The following is a 26,271-nucleotide window of genomic DNA, read 5'->3' as shown; positions in this document are numbered from 1 at the left end:
CTGAGGAGGAAGAGAGAACACGGGGTGGGTGGAGATGGATTAACCCTCCCCAGGTCACCGTTTGGACCATGCAGGCCAAGAGACACTGAGGAGCAAAAGTGTGGGATTTTCTGTGCAATGCAATGTGGCACTGGTGACCCTGGGGCTGTCACTCTGAGGTGGGAAGTGAAAGCCCCTCTGGCCTGGGGGCAGCAGGAGGCTCATCAGTGCAGCAGGCTGAGTGATTCCCAGAGGGCAGGCAGGGCCTCCCTGGGAATGGCACACTGGGGGATCAGTGAGGACAGCAGGCTGGGGCTCACTGGGGTGCCTGGAGATTCCATGTCTTCTCCCACCCGCTCCAGGGTGGCACGGATGCCGAGAAGCACCGGGACCTGCTGGCGGCCGAGAACGAGCGCCTGCGGCAGGAGATGAAAGCGCTGGAGGGGGAGCTGCAGCGGCAGCAGCAGGCACCGTGCCGCGACTGCCCCCACCTGCAGGTGAGACCCCGGTGGTGGCAGTGGTGGTGGCAGGGTGACGGGCACCCATGGGTGACATGGCCCTGGCTGTCCTGTCCTTCACCAGGAGAAGGCCGAGCTGCAGGAGCAGCTGTCGCAGCTGCAGCGGGAGGCTGAGGAGACGCGGGCCAGGCTGGTGGAGCTGGACCTGGAGGTGCAGCAGAAGACGAACCGCCTGGCCGAGGTGGAGCTGCGGCTCAAGGACTCCCTGGCTGAGAGAGCCGAGGAGGAGGAGCGGCTCAGCCGGCGGCTGCGGGACAGCCAGGAGACCATTGCCAGCCTCAAGTCCCAGCCCCAGCAGATCAAGGTGAGCTCTCCATTTTTCCTGGCTGGGCTGGATGCCTTACAGTGCCTGGTAGGTGCCCTGCAAGTGCCACCTGCCTCTCTACCCTGAGCACATCAGCTCAGCGCCATGATTTCCTAAATTATCTCCCCCTGGGCCAGCAACAGCTCCATCCCAGGCCCTTCAGGTGCTGTTTCCCCAGCACACCCCATCTGTGGGTGCTTTCCCCTGCAGTACATCATCAAGACGGTGGAGGTGGAGTCAGCCAAGGTAAAACAAGCCCTGTGCGAGACCCAGTCCCGAAACCAGTACCTGCAGGAGCAGGTGGGGATGCAGAAGCAAGTGCTGAAGGAGATGGAGCAGCAGCTGCAGAGCTCCCAGAAGACAGAGGCTCAGCTCCGAGCTCAGGTCTGAGTGCGATAAGTGTAAATCAGAGCTCCCCCCCATTCTCTGCCTGCCTGGTGCTTGCCAGGTAACACGGTGTGGCAGCAGGTGGGCACTCACTCAATGTGATCCCCCACTGCTCCTCTCCCAGATCATGATGTACGAGGCTGAGCTGGAGCGAGCCCATGGGCAGATGCTGGAGGAGATGCAGGCGATGGAGGACGAGAAGAACCACGCCATTGAAGAGGCATTTTCCCGCGCCCAGGTGGAGATGAAGGCGGTGCATGAGAACCTGGCAGGTGAGGAGGGTGCAGGGGACTGGCAGGGTTGCCTGACTGGTGTTGGGGTGTCACCATCTGCCCCTCACCCTGCCTCACGCCTGCAGGTGTCCGGACCAACCTGCTGACGCTGCAGCCGGCGCTGCGCACCCTCACCCACGACTACAACAGCCTGAAGCGCCAGGTCCGCGACTTCCCCCTGCTTCTCCAGGAGACCCTGCGCAGCGCCAGGGCCGAGGTGAGCCCCCCAGGACCACCACCCAGCACTCCTCCATGCAGGGTGGAGGTGCTGGGGGCTCGCTGAGCCTCTGTTCTCCGCTATCCCCAGATCAGCCAGGCCATCGAGGAGGTGCACAGCACCAACCGGGAGCTGCTGCGCAAGTACCGGCGGGAGCTGCAGCTCCGTAAGAAGTGTCACAACGAGCTGGTGCGGCTCAAAGGTGTGCGGGGTGTGGGGTCCCTGAGGTGGGACAGCAGGGACACGGGAGCGTCCCCATGAGGTGGCTGGGTTGGCTGCAGCTTGCTCCAGCCCACCCCATGATGGCTGACTCCCTGCTTCTCTCCTCCAAGGAAACATCCGTGTTTTCGGGAGAGTCCGCCCCATCACAAAAGAGGACGGGGAGGGCCCTGAGGCAGCCAACGCTGTGACCTTTGATGCTGACGATGATGCTGTCCTGCACCTCCTGCACAAGGGGAAGCAGGTGTCCTTTGAGTTGGACAAGGTCTTCCCCCCACAAGCGTCCCAGGAGGAGGTGGGTGCTACTGTCCACTGCTAGTGTGAGGGGAGGCAGCCACCTTTTCCTCACTCTCCCCTGTCTCCCCCAGGTGTTTCAGGAGGTTCAAGCCCTGGTCACCTCCTGCATTGATGGCTACAATGTCTGCATCTTTGCCTATGGGCAGACAGGGGCAGGAAAAACCTACACGATGGAGGTGAGTTGGCTTAGCTTTGTTTCCATCTTCTCCCTTGGTTTCCCACCCTGCAGTGCCCAGTCTCCATCACCAGGCTGGTGACCAGCTCAGACCTGGTGTGCACCACTGATGGTCACTGCTGCTCCACAGCATCTCCCTGGGCTTTGCTTCTGCTCAGAAAAAATACAGAATGGAATGCCAAAGGGTGTTTTTCCCCTGTTTGTCACCTCAATCCTTCAGGGGACGGCAGCAAACCCAGGGATCAACCAGCGGGCCCTGCAGCTGCTCTTCTCCGAGGTGCGGGGCAAGGCGGCCGACTGGGACTACACCATCACCGTCAGCGCCGCCGAGATCTACAACGAGGCACTCAGGTACAGGATGGGCAAGAAGCTTATGGACATCACCCCATGCTGCTCTTCCCCACATCCCTCTACCCCTTCCTCGGCCTCACAGCTTGTCCCAGGGCACTGCATTTGGCTCTGCAAGGATTTATTTTTAATTTATTTGGTGCACACTGCCCTTCCCATGAGCTCCATCGCTTGCACAGGCTCCCAGCTGTGCCATCACTCCCACTCTCTGACCCTGATGCAGCAGTGGGGGCATCTCCTTCTCCCCCATTTCCCTGCCCACGGACACTATATTTAGGAATTTGTAACTGGGAGCTGAAAGCATGAGAAATATTTTCCTTCCTAGTCCAGCCACAGGAGGGGAGGAGCCTGGGTTCTCATCCATGAGAATAACCAGGAGCAGGGATGGGAGCGGGGTCTGAACTGGGTGAGAGGAGGCACATGGGAGCCAAGAGAGTTGAGGTCTATAAATAGGATGTGCAGAGATGGCTGCTCTGGCAGTGCTGGCACGCAGCCCTGAGCCAGGAATGGATGCCAGCACTCCCTTGGGGTGGGAATGATAACAAGTGCCCCTTTGCCCAGGGACTTGCTGGGGAAGGAGCCGCAGGAGAAACTGGAGATCAAGCTGTGCCCTGATGGCAGCGGGCAGCTCTACGTGCCGGGGCTCACCGAGTTCAGGGTGCAGAGCGTGGAGGACATCAACAAGGTGTGGGGACATGGGGGCAGCGGGCACAGGGGGGTGGCAGCGGGGGTGCAGTGAACTGGGGAGGGGTCTTTGGTGTGTGACTCCTGGATTTGGGAGCATTTCTGAAGCCATGGGGAGCAACAGAGACCAAAATAGGTCCCTGGGTGTGATGTGAGGGTCACTGTCCCATGGGATGAGCCACAGGGGGTTAAAAATAAAAGCGTGGGGCCCAGAGAGTTCCTGAGGGATTAGTGGGGTGCGGCTGTCACCACAGTGCCCTGCCTGTCACCCCTGCCTTTGGTGCAGCACCCAGGCTGAGACCTGACAGTGTGACCTGATGGATCAAGCATCCCATGGGGGCTGATCTCAGGTTACATCCCTGGATCACAGGGGATTTGTGGTGGGACTGAGGCAGGTTGGCCTCACCCTCTCAACTCCCCGGGCTCCCTCAGGTCTTCGAGTTTGGCCACATCAAGCGGGTGACAGAGTGCACCAACCTGAACGAGCACAGCTCTCGCTCCCACGCCCTCCTCATCGTCACCGTCCGCGGCCTGGACCGCAGCACAGGGCTCCGCACCACAGGTGGGTGTCACGGCAAACCCTCACTGAGGCACCTGGGCTGTGCCATCCCGGGCTGTGCAGGGCTGGGTGCTGATGCTGGGGTTTGTCTGTGTGCCCTCAGGGAAGCTGAACTTGGTGGACCTGGCGGGCTCAGAGCGGGTCGGGCGGTCGGGCGCGGAGGGCAGCCGGCTCCGCGAGGCGCAGCACATCAACAAGTCCCTGTCAGCCCTGGGCGATGTCATCTACGCCCTGCGCTCCCGCCAGGGCCACGTGCCCTTCCGCAACTCCAAACTCACCTACCTGCTGCAGGACTCACTCAGCGGTGACAGCAAGACCCTCATGATGGTGCAGGTAGGGACTGGGCACCGGTGCCTGTATCCCCACAGCCAGTCACTGATTTCTGAGCCCCTTCTCACCCCGGTGCTGAGGCAGATGGGAGGGAGGCTGGAATCAGGCAATGGGGCTCACTCATGGGTGAGCAGTCTGCAATCATGGTGCCAGTGGCAGCTCTCTCCCTGTCTCTGCACTCATTCCTTAGACAAGGCCAAGGAATGGGGAATTAACTTGGAGGTCCACGATCCTGCCCTCCCTGCCTGCATGTGGATGCTATCCCTATGGGCAGTATTATACAATCTCTTAATATATTGTCATCTCCCCATCCCTGCTCTTTCTGAGAGGATTTTAAGCTCTGGTAGCTTCTCCAGCCCTGCCCTGTGACGCCCCTCTCCCAGCTGCTGGCACCCACACTGAGCCCCCCAGGGGGGGCTGCCTGAGCCCCTGCACCTGCCACAGCTATTCCCGGCTGCTCCTCGCACTGGGGTAGTTGGTGACAGGGAATCCAGCTGGCTCAGACACCAGGGATGGATGGGGCTAGCCTGGGAGGGGCAGGTTAATAATAGCATCTCACCGGCCAGCAGCAGCAGGTTTTCTAGGGGGGAGCCCCCAGGGTGCACAGGCAGCTGCCAGGGTCATTTTGTGCCTCTCCTCCCTGAGCACAGGTCTCCCCTGCCGAGAAGAACACCAGCGAGACGCTGTGCTCCCTGAAGTTTGCTGAGAGGGTTCGCTCTGTGGAGCTGGGTCCTGTCTCCCGCAAGGCTGAGCTGGGCTCCTGGCCCAGCCAGGAGCACCTGGAGGTACTCAAGACACTTCTGGTGTCCTTCACCCTCACCCCAGGGATCCCCCCTGTTTTGCTCCCACACATGGTCCCCAGAGGTGTTGGATGTCCCCGTAGAGCCACCCCCATTGGGGACAATCACCTGGTGGGATGTGGGTTGTCCCCAAACTGCAGTGTCCAGCCAATGCTGCCACCTTGGCTGTTTGCAGCAGCCCCGTGGTACCCCCTGAGAACATTTGGACACCACTACCCAGGCATGCACTATCTGCCTGCGAGCCCATCCCCATTCCTTCCCTCTTGGCCTGGCTGACCCTGGGGCTGTGTCCCCTCTCCTCCCAGGGTGACTCGCCGGGTTCCTCAGCACCAGCAGGCCGGGGCCACGCATCCCCCAGCCCAGGGCATCTCTCCAGTCGCTCTGCCTCCATCCGCAGGAAGCTCCACACCTCAGGTGGGTGGTGGGACACCTTGAGAGCCCAGACAGGGTCCCTCTGTCCCCTGAGGCTCCAGCCAACAGCCCATGGCAAAGCCTGCAGTGGGGAGTGAGCAGCTCTGTAGTCAGCTGATTAGTTAATAGCTAATTAGCCATGGTTAGCACTTCCCCAAGAGTGCCCTGGTTCAAAGGCACTGTGATGGCTATGTGGGGGTAAGGGGAGGGCAATGCCAGCAGGCTGAACCTCTTTCCCTTCGATTTCAGCCTGACTTAGGGGCAGCTGTGGCTGCCAGGTGAGTGCCTGCGGCCGGTGCTGGTGGAGGGCTCTGCTTTCACCCCGCTCCCCATGCAGGGCAGGGCTGCTGGACTGTGCAGGGATGTTCTGGGAATGCTTGTGGCACCACCTCCTGCTACAATGCCACCAGACAGGCCTGGGGCACTGGTGGCTGTGCCCCTGCCTGCTGTAAGCCATGCGTCTCTCCCCTCAGGGAAGCTGAGGCCAATCCCCCTGTGATGAGTGCCAGCCATGGCATCCAACCTGCTGCAGGACCCAGCCCGTCACAGTGACACAGAGACGGCTGCTGGAAGACATGAAGGATTTGGTGCTGTTCCCTTGGCCACCAGGACCCATGACCAGAGGGTGACGGCACCTCTCACAATGAGCAGCACAGGGTCAGGGTCTCCCAGCAGCCATGCCCCCCTCTCAGGGTCGGGGACAGTGGTGCTGGGCAGAGATCTGCCCCCTCGATGCTCAGCTCTGTGAGTTTATTTTTGCTGGACAGATGTTTTTAGCTGGAGCAGGGAGCAGCTGGGTGCTCCCCTCCATCTCTCCAGTTTTGCTTTTACAATGAGATCTAGCTGGAAGGGGTGCACAGAGCCAGACCAGTTCCTGGCCCTGCCTCTCCCACTGCCACAGGGCCATCCTGGCCACAGCTCCTGCAAGACTGCATCTGGGCAGCTGCCCAATGTCTTTCAGAGCAGCACTTCCTCCCAGTTAAACTACAAAAAATCCCGGCAGCTCTCTTCCCTGTGAGTTTCTCAAGCCCTGTTGTTGCATGAAGGCCCCCGGTGCTGTGCATGAGCTGAGCTGCTGTTCCTCATGGTGCCAGTGCTGCCAGGGCCCACACTGGCTGCCTGTGGTACCTGGCACCAGGGGCAATGGAGCAGTCTCAAATGAAGCTATTGTAAAGTTATTTACCAGTTGTCTTGTCAAGAGAGATCACAGTGTGGTCGAGACGAAAGTGTTTGAAATATTTATACCTGTTTACATGGTCTTGGAATGGAAAAGTAGTGGAAAACAAACAAAAAGACCCCAAACCTCCAGTCCAAAAGCCTCTTGGCTTATGTATGGGGATGGTGGTTGGGAGGGGATGACACTGCCCTTAGACCTCTCAAGAGCCACCTGTGGGTACATTTCCTCCTGCTGCAAGCCCCTGCTGGATGCACTGATGGCTCTTTCCACCACTCTCTCCTCTCGCGCTTCCACGGCGTATTCTATTTAAAAACAAAAAAGGGAAAAATAAATTTAGCCTTTTGTAAGATTAGATGTTTCTATGTATTTTAATAATTAAAAAATACCCTGTTTTTTAACAAAACTTATTTTAAATAAACTCTTAAACACAGCACAGGAGGACTGGCTTTTTCTTGAACTCTGCTTGAGGAGGGATGGGTGCTTCTTCCATTCTGCCAGCATCTCCCAAGCTCCTCACATTCTTCTCCTTGCAGCTGCCCCCGGGGCCAGCATGGCAGCACAGTCCCCACCCCATTTTGCAGCTATCAGCTCCTGCAATTAGTGGGAGAGCAGTGGTTAAATCCAAAGTGAGTCCCAATGTGCCCATGTCGTGCTCCACCTTGTACTGCCCCACATCCCAGCAATAGGCTGGTGGCTGGCAGGGCCTTTTCACACCCCATGGGGGTCCAGGCATGGGATTATCACCAGATAAAGCAGGAAGCAGCTGCAGAGCAGGAGGACACAGACCCTGTGAGTGTCCTGGTGCTGGAGCAGGCAGCACTCACCGTCAGTCCTGCAGTGGCTCAGTGCCAAGGCCTCTTGCTGTACTTTTGGAGCCACCTCCTCCAGAGGCATGTATTACCGCGACCTGTGTGGGTCGCAGGTTGGTGAGAGAGAGACGGTGAATCTTGTATCTTGATCAGAAGGCTGAATTTATTAATATATGATATAATACATTATAATTATACTAAAAAGAATATAGAGAGAGGTTTGCAGAGCAGCTAGCTAAGCTGAGAAGTGATAGAAAAGAATCCACAACAAAGTTGTGGCCAAGGACTCAGTCCCCTGGCTTGAACTGGTGATTGGCTCTTAATTATAAACATAGAAAATGAGCCAATCAAGGTGAATCCTATTGCATTCCACAGCAGCTGATAACAATTGTTTACCTTCTCTTCGGGGGCCTCTGGCTCCCGAAGACACAGAAATATGAAAGAAAAGGATTTCTGTGGAGAAATGTCTGCGACAGGCATGGAGCAGAGAAGGCACTCCCCTTTGTTCCCAAAAATTGATTGTTTGGATGAAGCATCAGCAGTGTGGGGACTGGCTTTAACTTTCCTGATGGCCCCACTCCACCTCCCTAGAACAGCCTTCCAAAGGCACTCCCTGGCTCAGAGCTCATGGCCACTCAGCCCAGATCCACTGGAGAGGGAGATCTGTGTGCAGCCAGGGAGAAGGATGAGCCCTAAATGATGACACTGCTCCTTGGGCTGGGAACAACCCAGCAGAGCGAAACTGCTCCCGGGATTTCCACAAGCCACTGGCAAGTGCTGGCTCTCCTGTTGTTCACCACAGCCTCCCAGCAGGAAGGGTGAGAATGATCAGCTTCCTCTGGGACAGGCAGGGAACACAGCCCTGCTTTTCCTGGGCACTCCCAGCCAGGAGCCATGCCAAGGTGAAGAGCACTTCAAGAGATTCAGGCATTTAACACAACTTTAAAAAAAAATTACAAATATTTTAATAAAATTCATTATAAGTTACAGATTCCTGGAGAACAGGCTCCAGTGTATAAAATGGGAGACAGGCTGGGAAGAGCAGGGAAAGCACCAAGAGGAACCTCTTTCCCCAGAGGAAAGAAGAAAGAGGGACAGAAAGGTTCTGACAGACATTTATTGGGGGAAAAAAACCCAAAAACAAACCTCTAAGAATGGTCCAGTGGATGTAGAAAGACATAACTCAGTCCATGTCCCTCTGTTCCTCCACCCTTCCAAATCCTCACCCCCAAAGGCAAGCACATACGACGAGTCCTGTTTAAGTCACATGTTTTAACAGGTCCAAGGACAGTCTGAAGACACTGCTCCTCTGCAGCCCTGGGTGCCAGCAGGGATGGCTGAGAAGCCAAGAGAAAATCTCTCGGTTCAGGTCCTTGAGATGCACCAGCACAGTGGCACAGTGTCCTTGCCCATGTCAGATGAAGCCAAAGGGTCTGGTCCCCCCTGGCAGTTGAAGTCCCTTCTGTATGGAAAAGGCATCACCCCACAGCAGGCGTTTGTGGGGCGGTGCCTGCAGTCCTCAGCAGCTGCACAGCGAGAGCAGGGTCCTGACCCACAGGGCCAGGCAGCAAGAACCGACAGCACAAGCAGGAAGGAGGGGTGACAGCAGGCTCAGAGCCCTCCTGCAGGGACAGGCCAGCACACAGAGCAGCCCAGAGCTGGATGCTGAGATGAAGAGCTGAAATGAAGCAGCTTCCCTACAGGGCTCTGTGGGGCCTTGCACCCGCCAGGGCCCCTCCCACAGCACACACATCTCTCCACTGGGGTCCTCCACCCAGCCCCTAAGGCACCAGGGCTGGCTGGGCGACCAGGCAGGCAGATTGCACTTCCCTACCGTGCTGGAGAGGGGCAGGGGGAAAGGACGGACACACGGAGAGATCTGAAATCCAGCCAGACCATGAGCAGGGGAAGCTTGGCCACCTGTATTTGTACATGAGGAGGTGGTGGCTGCTAGTCCAGGACAGCCATGAGGAGCAGCAGTTCCCGAAAGGCACTACCATGGCGGCCGCTGAGCCCAGACTTGTTCTTGACAACGTTGCTGATGTTTTTCAGCTGCTTGTAGCACAACTTGCATTTGTGAAGCCTGGAAAAAAAATGACAGCAGACACAGCATGAATCCCTAGTTGTCTGACATGTGGCAGTTCCTGCAGTGCCAGAGAGGCAACTCAAGCAGGAGAGAAAAGCCCTGAAAATGGCCTGGAAAGGCTGAAATATGAGCACAGCTCTGCAAAAACACCAGGCATTCAGCACACATCCTGATGAGACAGAAGAACAGCATCCACATAAGGGCTATTTCAGCCCTCTTCCCCCTTTGGCAGTACAGTCAAGGGAAAAAGAAAGTGCTGTTTTCCAAAAGCCAATTCCCAGAGAGGAGCTATCCTGTGAATGAACTCAAAATCCAGGGCCTGGCTACCAAATCATGTTTCTTGTGAGGCAGAGGGGAAAGCCACAGGGTGGTTTTACTCTCAATACTTTGTTTAGGTATGACTCAATGCACAGAGGCAAAGGGAAAGGCAGTCCTTTTCCTCTGAGCACAAGGGATTGGTGCTTGCAGACAAAGGGAAGGCATGTCCAGTCTGGAATCAGAGCCCTGATGGCAAGGGCAAAGCTCACCCAAGAGAAAGGCTGGTGCCAGGAGGAAGCAAAAGCAGCATGTGCCTCACCTTTCCTCTCTGCTGATGTCCACTCCAACAGAAGGTGGTGCAGCGAGGATGTCTGTGATGAGTGGCAGGAATCTCTGGAGAATGAGTTTCAGGGAGGTGCAGCCAGTCTGCACGTAACTGAAAAACAGAGAATTGGGTCCCCTTGAATGTCATTCCTGTCCCCCAGCACACAGCCCCCAACCAGCTTCATTCCACCACCTGTAACCAGGGAAGGAGAGCAACAGCCAAGTACCAACAACACATCTGAGTTCCAAAGCTTTCACAAAGCAAGTCTGTTCCAAAGGTCCTGGCACATAACCTACCCAAGGGCAACCTCTCTGCTCAAGGGCAGAGATGTCCTGCCAAGGGAACCTGGCAGGAACCTCTCTCCCAGAAGAAAGGAACAGCAGAAAGTGCATCCTAAGACAGGCTGTAATTTTTCCCCCTACAGATGAGTCCCCAGGGCTGTTGCAGGACTTCATTCCTCGTCCCAGGCTGACAGCTTCACTCCCAGCAGTGTGCAAAGCCCATTTGTTTTACATGACCCCCTCCTGGCTGCCAGAGCTGTCTTAAACCAAAATCTAGGACAAATCCCACCATCCTGCTCTTCCTGCTCATGCATACTTTCTGTATCTTTTCCCACACACACCTGGCCACTCCATCATTCTTTTACAGGTGTCATATCAGCATGAGACTGTATCTACGGTGATTTCTCAGGATTTTCCTTCAGGTACAAAATACCCAGCACAGCTCCCTTATCACTACCTACACCCTGTCCCTCATGCACACCATATTCTTGAGGCCTCACCTTTCATATTTACTTTGGAGTAGTTTTTCTATCTGTGGCAGGACTATGGTACACAAATCCAGCTTCCAGAGAGACCTGAAAGGAAAAGGACATATCCTGAGACTGGAGAGAGGCTTTACAAAGCCAAGCTGACATAAATAAGACTTCCTGGCAAATGCCCAGACAGACACACTCAGGTTCAGACAGCAAGTTCACTGACTCCCCCTCGTGAGAGAAAGTGGCAGGTTCGGATATATTTCTTTGACTCTAAGCAGAATCACTTTATGAAGCCCCAAGACTTTGATTTTCCTTGGCCTCAAATAACTCCAGCAGTTACTGCCACTGCAGGCTTGAAGAAGTGACTACAAACACATCATTTTCACACTGCCATGGCCTACTGGACATAGGGCAGATACAAGGCAACTCCCAGCCAGGCAGCCCTTGCACATCCCAGGGGCTGACCCCATCCAGGACTCACGCTTTTTGGTTGACAATATTCAAGAGATCCACGACAACAGACAGATCATTGATTGCCACTGCAGAGTCCAGAGAGTTCTGAGAGAAAAGGGGAAGAAAAAGCCATCTATTGCAGAGGTCAAACTGGTTAGGCTAATGCAAATTAGTATCTACTGCTGCTTTTCCAAAACAAGGTAGAGGAAACATGAAATTGGCCAGGGAAGAGAACTCTCTCATGGGGAAGTCTTTGCCATGTGTGTTTCTTTGTGACCATCCAGCTGCAGCACTCTGTGGTGCATCCCTGGGGACAAAAGCTGTGAGACCCTGTGTTTTGTATGAGGCAGAGCCAGCCCCAGAGAAGCAGAGAGAGCTGCTCAGGAGCCTCAGGCACGTCCCCATGCTTGCCTTGATGTCACTGGTGCTCCAGACGGCGCGCACGGCGTCCAGGTTCTTGTGGCGGCTGGTGAGCACCACACACATGGTCTCGTGGCCTTTCCTGATCTGGGACATGGCCTCCTCATCCACCAGCTCCGTCTGGCTTTGGTTCTTCACAGCCTGCAAGTACAGACACCACAAACAGAGTAGGGTGGGAGCATTCTCTGGCCTAGGTGAGAGCCAGTTTTGGTGCAGAGATTGTCAGTGAATACTGACTTCCTTGCAGATGGTTGTAAAAGCCTTTTGAAATGGAAATGCTCAATTTGTTTCTGATTTCAGTTACTTCTTTCCTATTTCCACTACATCAATCACAAACATGTTTAAAGCTTTGGAAAAATTCTCAAAAAAGGTGAATTTAAAGTAAGTTTTCAAAACCAGTATGTTTTAATGAAGAAATGTTTTCACACAAACCCAATTTTTTTAATGTGAAACACTTGTCTGGGAACTGCAAGTTTTATCACAAAGCATAAATCTTACATAATTCATTAGACTCTCAATTTGCTTCCTGCCCAAGCCATGACAGAACCACTAATTCCTTTACTCACATTTACAATTTGACACCATCAGGATGCTCTGGTCTTTCCCCCTTTTCAGGACAAGGGAATACCCTCCCCAAGAGAGACCAAGAAGCCTCCAAGATGCAAGAGGCAGAGATTGCTGTGAAATTATTATGTACATGTAATGGCAGACATCGATTTTTAAAATGAACCACTGTCTCACCCCTTGTTCTCTGCTTTGCTAAGAGCAGGGCTCAACTCTTCTGTGTTCATACCTATCACAATGGGGCACCCCATTTCTGATGCCACCCAACACAGACATTGGCAGGAAAACATTGTCCAGAGACACTTACTGGGAGAAAGTCAGAGGCCTTCAGGCCAATGGGCTCATTCCTGGCTGCAGGAATCACTGATGGCTCTGTTCTGCTCAAAGAAGTTGAGGAGGGATTCAGTGGCCTCTGGACTGGATCGGGCTGCAGGAGAAATTGGGATAAAAGCTCTGGCAGGAACAGTTTGGCCCTAGTCTGATGACCTTTATTTCTGACCTGCTTTCTTCTCACAGCAGGGCCCTAACACAGAAGCAGTCTGCAGATTGCTAGCATAATTTAAGAGGCAATAAAGTGACTCTCAGGTACACACCACGATGTAATTAAGGTTTGTAAAGAACACGAAGATGCCCCAGCAGAAGTGCCAAGTGCTGTTATTGTTATCTGAAATTAGGGCAATGGGCTGTGGCCAGCCTGAAGGCTAAGGGAGAATTCTAAAGAAGCCAGTAAAATGAATACTGGCCCATCAGCTGCTTGCACTTTTGGCAACAAAACAGTCTCTGTTCAAGCACTGGTAGAAACCTGGCACTTGATTCTCTGAGTGCCCCAATTGTGAGATGCAAGGAGAAGAACCACTGCAAGCACAAGCAGCAAACAAACAACAGAGACTGTCAGAGGCTTGGCCTTAGTTTCACTGCTAAGGCAAGACATTTGGCAGCACAAAGCCTGGAGCTGCACTTTTACTGCCCTGCAGTGAGGGATCAGCCTGAGCAGAAATCACAAATTCTCCAGCTCTGCACATCCCTCACAGAGCACACAGAACGTACGAGCTCCTGCTTTGGCAGCGAGGTCTGGACATCCACAGCTTGGCTGGGCTTCACTGCTTCCTTTGCAGTTCCAGGCTCTACCAAGAGGGAGAGAAGTGGGAAAGCAGAAACTGATTGTTACTTTCAAGAGTTGAGAGCAAAGGTTCTGTTTAGCTATACTGCAAGGAGTAATTTCTGCCTTCAGGCAGCTCTCCCTCTTTTGAGGGCCATTATCCCCTTCCCCACCAAGGGGTCACTTCCACACTCACCATCCTCAGGAGGGGCAGGAAAGGGCTCAGTTCGAGGAGGAGTTCGACCTACAGAAAAAGATTTAAATAATAAACAAATGAAGGAGCATCCAAGGCTACAGATAAGTGGTAAGTCAACCTTGGAGCAGAGGAATATCCAACAACTCCACACATGAGGGTAATCAGTGATACAACAAGCAGAGTTATCTCTTTTGGACCTTGACACTATTGTTGAGTTTAGCTAAAAGCTTTCAGCCTTCATGGACAGAAGGGACAAAACTGAGCCCTGTGGTTCACTGCTGCTGCAGAGGTGTGAAGCATGAGACAAGGCACCGTCACAACAAATGATATTAGGCAAAATCCACCTCCTGTTGTTGATTTATATAAGTAAATAAAAATAATGCAATGAATTCCTCCGAAAGAGTATCTCATTTTTATCATTTGCATAAAAATGAGATACAGACACTGTACAATGCTCCTAAAAAACAGTCTTGGCTTTAACAAAACATTTTGTCTTTCCTTCTTTAACGAAGACTGCTGATTTTGATACACATATCAAAATTCTAAGCTAACAAAATTCCCTTAACACTCTAATCAGAATAGGAAGCCAGCACATTTACAATGAAACTCTGGATTATGAGCCAGGCTTCAAACAGACATTACTGTACCCTAGTAAAGGTGCCTCCTTTAAGTCATTCACCAACATGATCTGGCATCAGTGTCCCAGCACAGAACATTAAAGAAAAGCTTTCTAAACTCTCCTGTCACAGGTGAAGCCTCTCTCACAGTAAGCCAAAGGTCAGCTCTATAGAATCACTTTAGCACCCTAACCTCAAACACGAACACTACTCAAAAGCACTATAAACCCTGGTACTGACAGATTGCATTCTTGGGCTGGAAGATCTCTTTGTAATCCTCCTGGTTCTGGATCTCAGCCTTTGATTCCTTCTCATCCCGGTCATCTTCACTGCTGGGACTGTGCCTCTCACTCTCCGAGTTGTGCTTCACTCTGCTGTGGAAAAAGAGCTGTTGTCAGGGGAAGCCATATTGTCAGAGAGAGAGAGAGAGAGAAAACACTGAGTGCCTGGGACATTTCCTTAAAGTCTGGAAACTCAACAAGCCAGCAGACTGCCTCACCTCTGTGGCTTGCTGCAGCTCGTTGAGGGCCTGTCATAGATGCGGCGAAGGGAGGACCCTGTGGGGGTAGGTGGCACAAGAGGCTGGTCGTCCCTGATCAACCCTTGAGGAACAGAATCTGACTTTGGGACTCTGTTGAGATCCACAACGAAGGAAGAGACTGTGCTTTGTGCAAAGGAAACTCCTATCTGCAGAGGCAAAAGATCAAGATAATTCACCAAGGAGCGGGGTGCACACCAGCCCTTTTGAGATCAGGCACGATGGAGTGACCCTGAGCAACTGTGCTTGAGGACTGCCCAGTTCAGTGCTGCAGACTTTTCAACCTGAAGTTGCCAGCAATTTTGAAAGGCTTGGACAAAACTTTTGCCAAGCATAGCTTCTAAATACTAGTCAAACTAAGCTCCAGCTCTTTCCTCCAGAAGCCAGAGACACAAAGTGGAGCACAAGGCACACAGCCTTTGGGCATGCTGCAAGCCCTGACACAAGCTTACAGGTCTGAAGGCCTGCAAGGAGGCAGCAGGATTTTATCTTGTGTTTCACAGCTGCCTAACCCTGCCTCAGGAGCAGTGGCTTACCAGCTGGTTGTTGCTGATAGACAAGTCAGCTACTTTTCCCCAGTTGACCAAGACCACATCAAAACAGCGCTCTGGCTCCCAGCCGTACACTCGCAGCGAGTCCTGGAAGCCACTGTACAAGCAGCAGCCATCAGGGCTGAAGAGCACACACCTGGGAGGAAGGCAGGAGGAGAATCAGGCACAGCATTCCCACCCTGCTCAGTCCCTGTGGATCTCTGACTACACTGAACACCTTCAGTTTTGTTCCTAACAATGAATCTTTCAATGTGGTGTTCACCTATGCAATATCTCCAGCAGCCCAAACTTCTCCCCAGTAAAGTTTCTCTCTGAGGAAACCCCCCCTTCACCCCACCTTTAGTCTCTGCCCAGCACATTTCAGTAGGAACTTAATGTACCTGACAGGAGTGGCCTCCTCTTCAATACAGCTCACAACTTGAAACTTCTCCAAGTCCCAGAACCTAACAGTCCTGTACACACAACACAACAAAATTCATTGCTCATCGTTCTAGAAATCACAGGAGGATCCAGATTATAAACAAAACACTAACAGAATGACTTTTGCTGTTGTGCACATACAGTGAGCCTACACAGAAGGCTGGTCTAGCTAAGATCCATGAATCCAGACAGAGATACTTAGAGGCTCTAGACACAGACAGGCATTTAGAGCCAGCCCAGAGCTAAGAGAACACCCTGCCAGCTGAGCAGGGCTGCCTGCTGCTCACACAGGATGTCAGCTGGATTTGTGAGAGGCTTGGGGCTACAAATTGGTTTCTAGTGTGGCAGAAGGTGCCATCAATTTTGGATGAGAAGGGAAGATCTCCATGTTCTGCCCATCACAGATGCCATGTCCTGCTGTCTAGATGTCTGGCTCTTGCAATGGCAGGATTGAATTGAGTGACATTCCTCTTGACATGCCCTTCTTACAAGGAAGGGCATCAGGAAATGGAACAGACATATACATTTCCCTTCTTTCTCCCTCCCCTTGTGTACCTGTCAGAGCTGCCAGAAGCCAGAAGGTACTCATTGGGATGGAATTCAACAACGTTTACTGGGCCAGTGTGTCCTGTAAACTCAAACATCAACTTCCCAGCAGTCAGATCCCACAGCTGAAAGGAGGAAAGAACAGACTCTTGAAGAGATTAAATGCTAGAGATTTCCAATACACCTTGGATTTCCTTGTACTGGCAACCTTCTAACACTTCCCCCTCCAAGAACAGACCCAAGTCTGTCAAAGAAGGCAATAATCAGGGAAAGAGTACCATCCAAATCATTTAAGGCTTTGTTTTGTTTGGGTCTTTTTTTGCATTATCTTTTATTTTCCACATAACTTGTCCCCTAGAAGTTTCTGGTTTATATTTAGAGACTGAGACAAAATATAGCAGTTCCATCTGTCCCCACAGACTGTATCTCAAAAGTTAACAAATAAAAATCCAAAGCTCTGAATCCCTTAGCAATTCCTTCTTCCTGTGCTCTACTCTCCACTCGAAAATACCATGAAATAATTGATCAGTTAATTTCATGTGAAACTGAAAATAATATCAGTCCTTCATCTCCATTCCTCCACACTCCATATGAAACAACTGAAGTCACTACTTCAGTCAACACCTTCCAGATCTCCTCCTCTTGCTCTGCTCAGTCCTGACAGCAATTTTCAGACTGATAATCATATGTAATGTGTATAACACAAACAGAGCCAGAAATTAGTCTGGTGAAGCAATGTGCTGTGGACAACTTATTTGACAATGTTTACTGAGGCCAACATTCAGGTATCACAACTCTATTACCATCAAAACATTAATTTTTCTGTGCATAGTCTCTCCCAATGTGTCTGCTAGATAAGGGCATTTCAACCCATGCAGCTCTTCCATGGCTGTTGGGAGCCATCAGACAGGATCCCTGTAAGAAAACCAATCTCTGCAAACCCACAGGGCTCAGCCAGCAGCCAAATGAACTGAGGGTATTTATGAGTGAGTGCTGGTAATGCTTGGAAAAAAGACAATCCCAGCATTCCCATGTGCCACAAGCACATAAGGAAGGTGTCACAATAAATTACCTTTACAGTGTGATCATCAGCAGCAGAGGCCACCCATTTCCCATCAGGGCTGAAGCGGAGACACCGAACGGCTTCTGTGTGACCCTGAAATGAGGAAAGCCAACAATATTCTGGCTTTTGTCTTTCAATCCTATACAATGTAATAACCCCAAACCAATTAAGTGTTTTACAGAGCTCAAAGCTTGCAGAACACAACACTGTACTCAAGACACTACACCCAGCCACATTAAATGTGTGTAATCTCTCTCACTTAGTCATTTATGCCATCAGTTTAAGCATGGTAAATACAGATCTGGCTTCACTAATAAGAATCAGTTCTAAATTATGATTTACACATGGTCAGATAGAAGTGCTGTGACACTCGGTCTCTAGTTTCTACATGAAATTAATATACAGCAAGTTCTTCAGATAGAAAAAGGTCCCAAAAACAGAACCATCTCAGTGCAGTGGTAATACCATTAAGAATACAAAGAAACCCTCACAGATGTTCTCCATCCCCCACTGAAGCCATCCACACCATAGCACAGGATACCCATTGATATCCTATAATATCCACTTCATATTCCCATTTAGCTTGCAGAGGCCTGCTGAGGTTTGCCAGGCCACTTCACAAATCACACAGATTTATTTTCATGCTGGAAAACCAGGAAGTTCATTGTACGTGATCACATTTAGGTTTGCTCACAAGTCCTCAAAATAAATATTTCTCCCGTCTTTGCCAAACCTAATGAAAAATTTTACCTTGAATGTGAAGATACAGCCTTTTCTTCTTACATCCCAGAGCTACAAGGAAGAAAAGCAAACAAATTGTATGTTTAGAGCAGTATGTTGGGAGCTCAAGGGTCCTGCCAGAACAAGGGATCTCTGTGTCACCAAGCTAACAGATACTGCAGAATGAATGGGCTGCTGAAGCCCTGTAGGCCCTAGGGGTATTTTCTAACTCCCCAAGTGACAATCACTCCTGGAAGGTATCCCCTACTACAGCAGCTCAGCTCTGACAGTCAAACACAGTCTGAGGAAGCAGCTACAATCCACAGCAAGCAGGACATCTGTGCTTGCTGACACCAGGCACCTTACTCAGAGCCACATTCCACAGCAGAGGAGTCACATTCATGAGCTGGCTGTGAAAATACACACACAGATTTCACAAGCACTCACAAACACACCTGCCCACACACGGAAATGATGATGGGCAGCATCCACCAACAGCTTGACACAAAACATGTTCTGGTACTCTTCAAAACAAAGACACTGCAAGTAGAGAGGGAAATCTCTGATGGAAGCTAGGTTTTACCTTAATGTTGGTGTCCAAAGAGCCAGATGCCACAAAGCTTCCAAAAGGATGGAAATGAAGGCTGCAGATATTCGCTTTGTGACCTGGTAGGGTACGAAGAACTGGGAAAAGGAGAGACAGAGCAGAGAGAAGGAATAGGGGGAAAATATTTAATAGTTCATTTCCACAAGCCACCATGTGGAAGCCATACTATTCCCACCATTATTTTATTGAAATATACATTATTATTTTGTGGAAATGCCTCTGACTTTACCCCAGCAATGCAAAGAAACAGCAACAGAAAGCCCATGATCAATGAACTTAATGACAGTCCTGTCCTTAGGTATGGAAACTACAGGCAGAACTCCAAACATCTCCATTCTGAAAATGAGGCAGCTGGCAGGCAATGCATCTTTCCATTTGTTATATAGACAGCAAAATGGGCCAGAGGAGGAACAGTTTTGGCTGGAAAGTGAACTGAAACAGCCTTGACTGCCTGCAGCATTCACCTTGCAGTTATAAGTGAGACCCTTTCCCAGGACTCTGCACCCCATCCAGGCACCACCTCTTAGGGTCCAATATTCACCCTGGAGTCCTTCAACTGCCCCTTGCCAGAATCCCCACAAAGACAGGAAATGGATGCTTAGGGAGCAGGAGACAAAGAAACCATCAGTGTTTCAGCAAGTCATCAAGTAACACCCCTGTAATTCTGGAAACCAGCAAGGACCAGTAGAACTGGTACACCCTATCTCAGCAAGCAGTGACAAATGCAGAGCTCAACTCTAAGAAAAACTGCTCAGATAATAACAAGGGCAATCCCTTTCCCTCATCCCTCATCTGGAACAAGCTGATGATTCCCCTGGCAGAAATTAGCTCTTGAGCCAGAGCTGGGGTGGTCATTTGCACAGACACTGGCTCACAGGTCTTCTAATAAATGCAGCCAGATCAGCTACTCCCCATGGGCAGAGCCAAACTCTTCCATAACTGAGCTGATTCTAACTGTCTGAATGACATCAGTGCTTTCCATTATTGATGCTGCCTGTGGTTTGCCTCCTTAGCTCAGCCAGTGTAAGTCTATTTTCATTGCACATCCCTTCTATGAACAAGTAGTAGTAACCCATAAGAAATATTCAGTCATTTTCTGGTATTCCTCCTGGAATGCACTCAAGTGATTTATGGTACTTTTGCAAACTCATTGTAGGATTTGAGGAAAATGCAATAAATAAAGCATGACTCAATAGTGACCTTTAAAGGATCAGAGCTTGATGAGTTCATAGTTTTCAGAGTTTATTAAAAATCAGGTCTTTGTCTATTTATATGGCCATGCAAGAGCAGGACAGCAGAAAATTTGCTAGATGAAAAAAGTTAGAATCTAAGAACAAGAAGACAACAAGCAGAGGATTCCTGCATTTGTGCAGAACCTAATAAACTTAAAATCTGGTTTGGGATCATTTTATTAAGGTTGACAATTCTAAGTTGAGACTGAATACAAATTCTGTATGCCTAGCTATTTATACATGCATGGAAACTGATCTGGAATTTAGATTTTGACACACTCAGGTCAAAACCATAGAAACTAGTTCCTCAGATCAGTGTCCCCAAAACATGCCCAGATTTCTGCTCAAGCATGAATACCCAGATTTATAGGCTCAGTAGAAGGGCAAAAAAGAGATGCACATGAAGATGAAAGCAATACCAGACTCCTGTTACTTCTTAAATCAGGAACCTTCTGATTTAAGGTATAAGGTATATGCATTAAACATAAGCATTCCACAAGAAGTGTGCATGACCAGAAGCACAGACTCATGGGCACATACCTTTGGCAGCTTCCAGGTCCCAAACTCGAATGGACCCTGAGCGGGACCCTGCCACAATGAGCTTCTCATTTGGGTTCACTTGCAGGCTCTCAATGGGGGTTGTGTGACCTGTCAAGCTCTGCAGAGAAAACCATCAGTGTCAGTGAGCAGCTGCCCTCAGGAACCACAGAAACCATGGCACTGTTCATAATCAAGGGGCAACTCTTTAGCCATGAGCTGGGGCCACCTGGCTGTGCCATGATCCTTTTTCCTCAGCAGCCACCAGGGTGGCAGAGCTCTCTAAAACCCATCCCTGCACCCAGCACAGCACAGCTGTATTCCCACATTATCTTTGGAATCACTTGCTGGGGCACACTGACTAAGTTTTAAAGGATGCATCAACAGAGACACAGGTAGTTAAACATCAGGTGCAGGTGCTCAGACAAGGCTGACACATTCTTACATCACACAAATTATGCTGTGGTAGCACAATGCCACCGTGTTTGCTCTAAATGGGTCATGTAAGTGTCATGAACCAGTTACAAAATCAAAGCAAGAGCTAAAGCAGGGCTACTTCGAAAACTTCACACAAGCACCAAGCCATAGGTTGCTGCCAGCAATGGATGTCACAGTGATAGCATGGTGCTAACACTGAAGTACTGACTTGAGGCATAAGGCAGTAATTCACATGAAGTTCCTTTCATCCTTGAGCACCTGAAAGCTTACAAATTACATCAGCATTTTAAAAAGGTCTATATTTTAGTAAAACACAAGAATATTTAAAACTAGCTCTAGAAAACAAATCCCACCATTGCAGACTTTCTGCTTGCCAACCTGCTTTAGTCCATCCTCAAATGTCTTTTTAAATAGCTGCACTAGCTCTGTGCCTCCCACACACATACAGAGGCTGGGAATGCCAGTTGGGAGCTGCCTGCTCTGATGGAGCTTTCTTAGGAATCCATGTGCAATTGAAATCCTTTACAAAATCCACAGTAGCAACAGCCATTACTGAGAACTAGAGCTCACACTTAAACCAAGTCCCAATATTACTTGAAAAGTTCCTCTTCTCCCTCTTTCCCAACACAAACATCCATAATCATTATAATAGAAACACTAAAAAGGAACTTCAGAGGACAACCCCAAAAATCAAGATTCTTTTGATATACAAGAATGGCACAAGCAGCTTCAGTTTGATGCTGCCTCTCAGAAACAGCAGCTCTGAGTGCCTGTGGTTCCAGACAGCACAGGAGAGGTGCAGCTCTGCCACCACAGAAAGGTACAGAGTTAGTCCTTCAACCTTCCTCTCTAGCAAGGCAATAGTTCAGTTTCAAACTGAATCATGCCATCACCAAGGGCCTGAAAAGACACTGCTTAACTACACTATGCAAAAAGCACAGCCCTGCTAAAGGTGATCATTCACACACTTAATGAATGGAAAAATAAAGTGGACAAATTCTCCTTTTAGCCTTTTTGACCAGACTTTCCTTTTTTCTCACAAGGCTCACACTGGCTAGAGTAACACCTTTGATACCACAACATTATTATGTTGTTAATTAAACAAATGACAAGAGATGTGCTAAAGCTGGTTTTACACAACACCCACTCAAAGTGATTCAGGATAGATATCTGTTAAATATGTATTTATGGTGCTCTTTAGTGATCACTGCTGGGGTAACCCTACCCTTGCTAACCACTGCAACCAGAGTCACTCCTCCCCAGCCTACAGCAAACTATTGTGGCAACCTTCATGGTGACAGTTAGGGACAGTGGCACAGGTGGGAATGCATCTGCTGTGACTGCAAACCCCAGGGTATAAAACTGGCCCCTGTAGCCCGCACTATAAAACTATCTGTTCTTTTACAAAACTCTTCCTTTAATTATTTGTAGCCTGGTAATATAATAAAGCACAGTATTTATTATGTGAGTAAGCACTGGTCCAGCTCAAGCATTCCCACAATGTCTCTAGAGCAGAGGTCTCACCAGGCACCCAGCTCTGTCCCTATCTTTAGCCAGAATCTGGTTACACAGCTTTGTGTTGGCAAACTCTATTCAAAAGTCCCACAGGCTCCACCCCAACAATCTTTCCCCTTATTCTCTACCCTCCAAACCTCAGAATTAATATTCCCACCCCCAAAAGCTGAGAACAGGCCTGTCCTTACCATGATGCAGTTGGGCTTGCTGACTGACCATATGTTGACCCGACAGTCGTCTCCTCCAGTGGCCAGCATCCGGCCTGAGCCCTTTCCCAGGACCACTGAGGACACATTGCTGCTGTGGGCCATGATCTCTTCTGCACAAAACAAAGCAAACACTCATTAGAGATCAGTTATAAAAATTTTCATCCCTCCAAAAGTCCTAAAAAAAAATTCTTTCTCCAGAAATACTTTCCAGTTTCCACTGGGCAAGCTGCAGCAGCCCACTGCTCAGATAAGAAGTCACACCATTATCTTGCTTTGAGCAGTCCTTCTTGGCTCTTCCTGCTGCACTAAAACATTTGGTGATCAAAGTTTCACAACTCCAGTGCTCACATGGCTCACAAAAAGCATCTTCTCTCACTTGCAGCAGCTCAGGAGCTTTTAAAGATTTGCTCAAGTGCAGCAAAGCACTTTACCTGCAGTAATGCACAGCAGCCAGAGGCATCTAGTGAAAGGTCCTCTAATCCTGTTCTAGAGAGCAGCAGCAGACAGTCCAGCCTGAGAGGAACTGGCAGAGGAGCAGCAGCACAGTTTGTTACCTTACCCAGGAAAAAGCCAGACTCAGCAGTGGGAGAGGTGGAGCTCCCTTCCCTGAGCTTTGGCAGAGACTTTGCTACATCCCCACCAGGGAACACAGGCAAAACTGAGCACTGCAGGGCATGCAGCTGTGACAAAGGAGGGTGAATATCCATCCAAATGGGCAGAAAATAACAAATCTGATTGATGCTAAATGACTGCTAAAAAACTGGGAGCTGAGGGGATGCTCTGACACTGCAACAAAGGGAAACCTCATCATAAAGAAACCAATTTGGGGCAAAAAAGAAGCAAAATTAGCATATTTGCTTACACATCTCACAGTGGAATTTTAAATTCATTCAGAATTTTGTCAGGGGCTTTTGGCAGACGCATTTACCAATATATTCATCTAACTGTTCTCTTCTTTGAAACATCACAGGATTTGCATTCCTAATAGTTATGAAACTGTAAAAATGGCTCTGAGTCTGTAAAAAGGCCAGGTAGCATCAATTCAGTTTCCACTCAGTGTTTTGCTGGGAGGAGCAAGGTGATCACTCCACATGCAACACTAATCCAAAAAAGATTTTAGATGGCTGCAATAATAATTACAGGTACTTTGATCTCAAACTCTCAGGAGTGTTTTTCTGAAAGCAAAACTGCGCAACTTTCACTTGGGCTGGAGAAACACCTTTCAAATTACAAGGGTGACTGGACCATAAATTACATGTGAAGGGCAAATCTGAAAATACCCCTGCATTGTGTTGAAAGGCCAAACTTCAACATAAAACTGCTAAAACAAAGCCTGTATGGATACACAGACTATAAGGTAACCAAAAGTACAATCAGCATTACTAGACCAAGTCACTAGTTAAAATTGCAAGGACAGATGCTGAGCATTGCTGCTGAAATGAGTGTGTCAGCAGCTCTGCTTCTTCCTGTCTTGACTTCCTTCTTAATAATATATTGGAAGTTTAAAAGTCATTGTGGAAGCATCCAACCCTCTGTTCCTAAAAGCCAGGTGATAAAATGATGTCTGCCTTGGGCAGAAAGGTTCGTTTGCTCTCCCTAAAGTCCCTTAAACCCACAATTTTTTTTATTTAATGAAGTTCTTGTCACCAGCTATCACCTACCATCCCAGTAACACTCAACTCCTAGTTAGCATTGCTGAAATATCCCTAACACTCAGAATGCTTTTCCCTCTAAAGAGGATGCTAAGATGGGGCAGCAGCCAGCAAAAGTGAAGATCAAGAACCTCTGCACATCTATGGAAAATGGAGATGGACAGACTTCCAGCTCTTCCTGAAATTAGAGTTTCAGGGATGGGAAGATAACAGCAAACTGGCTTTCTGCTCAGAAACATAGAAAATTCCTAAGTCAGTAATCTCAGATGACTTCATGTGTTACCATCCAAGGACACTATTTCTGACAGCCAGTTTCCAGAGCCCCTCACTGACTAAAGCAACTGGTCACATCCTATTGCTTCTAAGCATTCCTCAATGAAATAACTCATCAGTGACCAGCCAGAAATTGACAGTCAGCAACTGTCTACTGCTCCTTCAGAGGAAGAATAATGGACATGAAGCCAGCAGATTTTTACTGTCCCTTGCAAAGCAATTTCAAGAGGGTGGGACACAGAGGGCCTGCAAAGATCACCTCATTTCTCCTGCAGCAGAGAGCTCAGTGAACCTTCTGTACAAGTGAGCACCAATGAAGGAAAACCCCTTAGAGGCTAAGTTTGAGGCCTTCTCCCTGATGCCCCATCAAAACCTGGCTCTCAAGAGCAGTTTCTGTAGAATGACAGAATATTCTGAGTTGGAGGGGACCCACAAGGATCCAGTCCTACTCCTGCCTGTCCTTCACAGGACAATCCTCCCTTTGCCTGAGAGCATTGGCCAAATGCAGGCTTGGTGCTCTAAGTACCTCCCTGCAGAGCCTGCTCCTGTTCCTGTGAAGGTGAAGAACTTTTTCCTAATATTTAACCTAAACATCCCCTGGCAGAGCTCCAGAGGCTCGCTCAGGTCCTTTCACCGGTCACAGACAGCAGAGCCTGGAGCTGTCCCTCCAACGCACTCAAGAAGAAGCTGCAGCTCATGATAAGCTCTGCCCTCACTCTCCTCCAGGCTGAACAAGTCAGGAGAGCTCAACCACTCCTTTGCATGGCTGCCCCTCTAGACCCTTCACCATATTCACAGCCCTTCTTTGGATGCTCTCCAAAAGCTTTATAATCTTTCTCAAACTGTGGTGCCTGCCCCCAGGACTCGAGGTGAGGCAGCAGCAGCGCAGAGCAGAGTGGGACCATCACCTTCCTCAGCGCACCCCAGGGCACAGCCGGCCCTTTGGGCTACCAGGGCACACTGGTGACTCATTTTCAACTTGACATCGACCAGGAACCCCACATCCCTTTTTGTGGGGCCGCTGTCCAGCCTCTCATTCCCCGGTCTCTCTGTACATCCAGGGGTGTTTCCTGGCAGGTGCCCCATCCCTCACTGCCTCCGTTGTTCTTGTACTACAGCAGAGTCATGTGGGGTCAGACAGGCACTCAGCTCAGCACTGCAGAGCCTTTGAAAACAGCACTGACAAGGCCACGCGATTCACTGTGCCGCTGTTTTCCAACAGGACTTCCAGGAGTTAAAAATCCCAGTCAGCAATGCAGAGAGAGGGCCGGGGCACCATCTCCAGGGCAGGGATGAGGCGGCTCCCACCCTTCCCCGCTCCCGGCCGGGGCGGCTCCCCCGCCCGCCACTCACGCAGCTTCCATGCCGTCTTCGTGGTGACGGCCACAGCCATGGCTCAGCGTGGCGCCTCTGGGGCGGGCAGCGCCTTCCTCCTCCCGGCGGGCTCCGCTCCGCTAGCGCGTCCTACGGCCGGGCCGTGCACCGGGGCTGCCGCGGCCGTCCGGCGGGCACTCAAACACGGTCACGGCGAGACTCTCCTGAGAGGCGGCGCGGCGGGGGACGAGGCCTCACCGCTGACGAACATCACGGGACGGGAGCGCCGGTGGGGGCTCGGGCGATCGCCTGGACGCTGGCGGCGGCGGGGCCCGGCAGTAGCGGACCGGGACCCCCTGGCCGCCCCCGCCCCGCAACCGGCCCTTCACAACAAC

The 26,271-nt window shown here is 50.4% G+C and overlaps 2 protein-coding genes across 4 annotated transcripts in view; one reads left to right on the top strand and one right to left on the bottom strand.

Annotated features, from left to right (window-relative positions):
• The window catches only part of KIFC3 (kinesin family member C3), a 15,097-nt gene extending 7,999 nt beyond the window's left edge, over nt 1–7,098 (top strand). Inside the window, exons 6-20 of the mRNA XM_058813391.1 lie at nt 342–476; nt 562–801; nt 1,012–1,185; nt 1,313–1,460; nt 1,547–1,677; nt 1,768–1,879; nt 2,010–2,191; nt 2,265–2,369; nt 2,589–2,719; nt 3,278–3,401; nt 3,833–3,962; nt 4,063–4,292; nt 4,940–5,074; nt 5,395–5,503; nt 5,974–7,098. Coding sequence (XP_058669374.1) covers nt 342–476; nt 562–801; nt 1,012–1,185; nt 1,313–1,460; nt 1,547–1,677; nt 1,768–1,879; nt 2,010–2,191; nt 2,265–2,369; nt 2,589–2,719; nt 3,278–3,401; nt 3,833–3,962; nt 4,063–4,292; nt 4,940–5,074; nt 5,395–5,503; nt 5,974–5,999 — 2,112 coding nt within the window. The 3' untranslated portion in view covers nt 6,000–7,098. The remainder of the gene's footprint in view (nt 1–341; nt 477–561; nt 802–1,011; nt 1,186–1,312; nt 1,461–1,546; nt 1,678–1,767; nt 1,880–2,009; nt 2,192–2,264; nt 2,370–2,588; nt 2,720–3,277; nt 3,402–3,832; nt 3,963–4,062; nt 4,293–4,939; nt 5,075–5,394; nt 5,504–5,973) is intronic.
• On the bottom strand, nt 6,670–26,260 carry KATNB1 (katanin regulatory subunit B1). Of its 3 annotated transcripts, XM_058813393.1 has the most exons (21): nt 25,916–26,260; nt 22,617–22,747; nt 20,479–20,596; nt 18,683–18,783; nt 18,130–18,171; nt 17,389–17,472; nt 16,326–16,441; nt 15,731–15,802; nt 15,336–15,486; nt 14,761–14,948; nt 14,502–14,635; nt 13,645–13,692; nt 13,397–13,473; nt 12,657–12,776; nt 11,777–11,926; nt 11,394–11,470; nt 10,937–11,011; nt 10,150–10,266; nt 8,633–9,569; nt 7,502–7,643; nt 6,670–6,979 (listed from the first exon to the last, which is right to left on the bottom strand). In XM_058813393.1, exons 1-19 carry the CDS (start codon nt 25,953–25,955, stop codon nt 9,437–9,439), a joined length of 1,974 nt encoding a protein of 657 aa, XP_058669376.1. In that variant the 5' UTR covers nt 25,956–26,260; the 3' UTR covers nt 6,670–6,979; nt 7,502–7,643; nt 8,633–9,436. The 3 variants fall into 3 exon arrangements, with proteins under 3 accessions (XP_058669376.1, XP_058669375.1, XP_058669378.1); XM_058813392.1 differs by having other exon boundaries at nt 7,502–9,569; XM_058813395.1 differs by lacking the exon at nt 7,502–7,643.
• Nucleotides 26,261–26,271: the final 11 nt, after the last annotated feature.

The sequence above is a fragment of the Ammospiza caudacuta genome, chromosome 13 (genome assembly GCF_027887145.1).
Source record: "Ammospiza caudacuta isolate bAmmCau1 chromosome 13, bAmmCau1.pri, whole genome shotgun sequence".
Classification (NCBI taxonomy): domain Eukaryota; kingdom Metazoa; phylum Chordata; class Aves; order Passeriformes; family Passerellidae; genus Ammospiza; species Ammospiza caudacuta.
Note: the sequence above shows the minus strand (reverse complement) of the source record. Positions and strands in the feature narration are given on the sequence as shown.

Excerpts from the sequence above, each read along its gene's own strand:
- KATNB1 (XM_058813392.1), bottom strand. The coding sequence starts at position 25,955 with ATGGCTGTGGCCGTCACCACGAAGACGGCATGGAAGCTGC. Across the intron at positions 18,784-20,478 it reads GGACCTGGAAGCTGCCAAAG|TTCTTCGTACCCTACCAGGT; the intron begins GTATGTGCCCAT and ends TCCTTTTCCCAG. Across the intron at positions 18,172-18,682 it reads CTTTGGACACCAACATTAAG|CTCTGGGATGTAAGAAGAAA; the intron begins GTAAAACCTAGC and ends TCTTCCTTGTAG.